Source organism: Juglans microcarpa x Juglans regia, chromosome 2D, assembly GCF_004785595.1.
Source record: "Juglans microcarpa x Juglans regia isolate MS1-56 chromosome 2D, Jm3101_v1.0, whole genome shotgun sequence".
Taxonomy (NCBI): domain Eukaryota; kingdom Viridiplantae; phylum Streptophyta; class Magnoliopsida; order Fagales; family Juglandaceae; genus Juglans; species Juglans microcarpa x Juglans regia.
The window spans coordinates 36,382,746-36,387,042 of NC_054596.1; the positions used below are offsets into that span (position 1 = coordinate 36,382,746).

Below are 4,297 nucleotides of genomic sequence, written 5' to 3' on the forward strand. Positions count from 1 at the left end.
TTTTGTTACACCAATAAATTTTGAATTTTTGTAATGATGCTGTAAGTATTTCAAATTCAAAAATCTTTTTCCTGATGTAAAAGGACCTGTAAAAAAAATCTTAAATAATTTATTCAAAAACCAATTTTTTTTTTTTTTTTTTTTTTACAATACCATATAATTTTTGTTAAAAAAAATTTATCCAACTAGACAAATATGCTTTGCACGTTGCTACCTTCCTAGTATATATATTAATATAATATATATATATATATATATATATATATAAACTATTCGTTCGTCCACACTTTTTATCCAATAAAATATACTTTGTTATCAGACAAAATTGTTGAGGGAGTGGGTTATTACCTTGAGATAGAAGTGATCAGAAAATAGTAAAGTATGTACATAGCATCGCTATAAAAAAAACTACTTATTTACTGTCAGTTATTTTCTCTCAAAATGACTATCTCTTAACAAAATGAGTCAATTCTTATTATAAATAACTTGTCACAAATACTTATTTTTTTTAATATAATTTGGTTTATGATAAGAGGTAGGTTATTTACTATATGCGGTTGAGAGATATTCAACATATATATATATATATATATATATGCTACATCATTCATGTAAATGTCATTAACCCAAGTATTTCCACACATCAATTTTGTGCTAGCTTAGAGCTTTAGAGAATTTAGAACTTAGGTTTTGTTTGGAAAGTAAACTTATCTCAACTCATCATTATAATTTTTTTAAATCTCAATATAAAATATAATAAACAATTCAACTTTTTTAAATCTTAAAATAATAATAATAAATAATATTTTAATAATATTTTATCATCTCAACTCAATTCAACTCAATTCAATTTAACTCAATTTAACATCTAAACACACTCTTAGAGAGAGAAACAGAGAGAAGCCCCAGGGTTTCTAGCTTTTTAATTAAACCCGAGTTTCAATTTGACTCGTTGATTCCATGACATAATGAGTTTTGGCCGTATATATTGAAATCAAGTTATAACTTCATCCATTTCTTCGTGATCTGTAACTTTAGATGATAATTCTTTTTAATTTTTATTTTTTTAAAAAAACAAAGTTTGCATGCATGACATGTATATATCTACTCCACACACACTCAGTCAATATGGATGAAATATTGGTAATTGAGAGGCAATCATTATTGAAACACCCGCTCCAAACCAATACCACCTTCCCATTCAAAACCAGTACCTAAAAGTTGGGGAGCAGTTCATGGTGCATGCACATGTGCCGCACCATCGCAAACACTCTGATCTATCAAGTCCATATAGCCTTCACAAATTAGGACGTTGCTAGATAATTTCCACCGAAGTTTCTTACCGAATATTTTAATTTTTTTTAATTTTTAATTTTATCTTTACCATTTTTTAAAACTATTTAGATATTTTTTTAAAATAATTACATATTCATTTTAAAAATATTTAGTTAATTATTAAGTAAAAAAATAATTAAAAAAAAAATTCGGTCACCCCCATCGTCGGTGACTACTTTACATGGGAAAAGCATTTCCCAATAAATTAATTCCACGTGTCTTTAAACTTGTTAGATCTGCACGAACTTGCAAACATAAAAAAACACGTTTTCCAACAACGAAGACTAGCACTCATTTGAAAAACGTGTAAAAGGTTCAAAAAAGTAGAAAAATGATAAGGACATAATATTTTATATAATATTTTATACAGTAATATTTTAAATAAAAAATATTTTTATAAAATAACTTATAAAATTAACATCATATTTTATAAAAATAATTTTATTTTATAAATATATTATAAAATATATCGTGTGAATAATACTACTAAAAAAAAATAAGTGAACATAACATGAATCGGCCTGACACTTGTCTCATTTTCACTCCATACAGTTCATCTTTTGTTTTAATTGTCGGTCACACACGGTGACAGCATATCTGTTGGGTTATATATATCTCTCCGCATAAGCTGTAGGCCGCAACTTTTGCTCATGATGGCCATGATTATTTAGGTTCGTGTCCCGCATTTTCCAGTACTTACTGAGCAAGGTAATCTCCATTTTTCGTTTTTCATGGATATTTTATTCATGTGATAGCTTGCTTGTAATTATCTATTAATTCTATGCCGACAGTGATGAATTAGTAAACACTACGTACTAGCTACTGATCTGATCTCCACACGAAATATTGCAGACCGATCAGATATCTCGCAGTTAATTTATTCTGATAAAACAAAAATTTATACTTAAATTTGTTTATGTAATATTCAGATTCACATCAACTTTTGACAGATATATCATAACATGATTAGATATGATCAGATATAAAAGAGTTATTATTATCATGTTGGTAGGTACGTACGTTAATTGATCTTTCTTAGTACTGTTTATCGTCCTCGGACTTCACACCAGTAGTCGCTGGCATCATTATCTGTTTGATGATCATTCTCTCGGACATTTCTGTTATAATATTTTAAGATTGTATTTGGACAGTGAATTATTTTTAATTATTTTATAAATAGTAATGAAAAGATTAAAAAAAAATCATAAAATATTTAAACGGGAATCTTTAGCTTTGGTTTGTCTGATCAGTAAGGAATTCTTATCATCTTCGAAACAAAACAACAAAATTTCGATCATCTTCCTTTAAATAATTAAAAACGTTAATGTATATTATATTAAACCAATTGTTTCTATATAAACCCTAGCTAATTTTTTGTTTTGTGATCGTTCTGGTCCTATATATGCAGTTCTAGATCAAAATTACTCTCAAGCTTGAATCTACGAACGTAGTGTTCACAAAATGGCTCATCAAAACCAACCAAAATGGAAAGGAAAGGCTAATGCAAAGGTAGAGGGTCCCAAGGCAGAACAAGTGTGGCCTCTCTTGGAGGACTTCTTTGGGCTTAATAAATGGTTCCCAACTCTGAGCACATGCCTTCCTGTTGAAGGCATCTCCGGCCAACCTGGGTGCGTGCGTTACTGTGCTGGCTTCAAAACCCCTGTTAATAATGGGGAAGAAATAGTGAATTGGACTAAGCAGAAGCTGCTTTCCATTGACAAAACTGAACTGACTTTTAGCTATTCCATTATTGATGGAAACGTTGGGTTCAACTCCTACGTAACGACAATAAAAGTGGTGCCCAACGAAGATGGGTGTATTGTTGAGTGGTGGTATGAGGTTGAACCAGTGGAAGGCTGGACACAGGAGGATTTGAAAACTTTTATCAGCTCAGGCTTGCTGGTCATGGCTAAGAGAATGGAAGAAGCTCTCCAATCATCAGCTCAAACCTCGGCCTCCTCGTGATCATGAATTAAGCCACATGCATCATGAATTATTGGTACTCATATGTCGACGTACGTACGTAGCTAGTCCGTTAATTAATTAATGTTCTTAATGTTGGTTTTACTTTAGTAGATGCTGCTGCTGCATGCACCATCGTGATTGAAAAATTAAATAAGATCAGTAATTAATGATATAATTAGAAGAAGTGCAACAATCACATATATAAATTGTTGAGTTAGTAATTAATTTGTACGACTTTCTTGTAATAATAAAATTTGTAGTAAGTTTGTAATACCAGTACTTCGTACGTACGCAATTAATAAATATTGTGGGCTAGCTATTTAATCTGATCTATATATCTCACTTCTTAATTAATTAATTAATTTATTTATCGGTCACTAGTACTCTAGTTTCCTTATAAGTAGTACTGATTAAAATTATGTACTTGGGTCTGATGAATTCATAAAATTAATTAAGCAACTAGCTAGTACTCTACCAGCATGCAACAAATTAAATGAAAGTACGATCTATCTAAACTTGGGCCTGGAGAACATGATCAACCCCGCTGCCTATAACCCATGAGCCAATCCTCTCAAGGAAATGCAACCTACCATCATCGATCGATGACCTGATCTTGATCATTAGTACTATACGTACGTATAAATTAATACTCATGTCTAGCTAAATATATAACTCAATTACACCATTATATATGTACCGAACTACGTCTTCCAACCAGAAGAGGCACCAGCAGTACATGAAACTGCCTCAAGAATTAAGCCATGGCGTTGTCTGTCATTCATCAAACAATTTGTCTAGGTATAAATGATTTGGCGGACAAATCCGCACACAAGCCAACATGGCATGCTGCCATGTCAGTGCTTTTTTTTTTTATTAAAAAGAAAAAAGAGAAAAGCTCAACGAGGAGAAAGAAGACCATTGGATGTTTTCTAAATCCATTTTCGTCTACCCTTCATCTCCCTTCCCCCAAATCCCATCTCACACCCCCATTTCTCCC

The 4,297-nt window shown here is 31.3% G+C and overlaps 1 protein-coding gene across 1 annotated transcript; it reads left to right on the forward strand.

Annotated features, from left to right (window-relative positions):
* Positions 1–1,941: 1,941 nt before the first annotated feature.
* Positions 1,942–3,472, forward strand: LOC121251097 (lachrymatory-factor synthase-like). Its single transcript, XM_041150416.1, has 2 exons — positions 1,942–2,043; positions 2,744–3,472. Exon 2 carries the CDS (start codon positions 2,797–2,799, stop codon positions 3,298–3,300), a length of 504 nt encoding a protein of 167 aa, XP_041006350.1. The 5' UTR covers positions 1,942–2,043; positions 2,744–2,796; the 3' UTR covers positions 3,301–3,472.
* Positions 3,473–4,297: the final 825 nt, after the last annotated feature.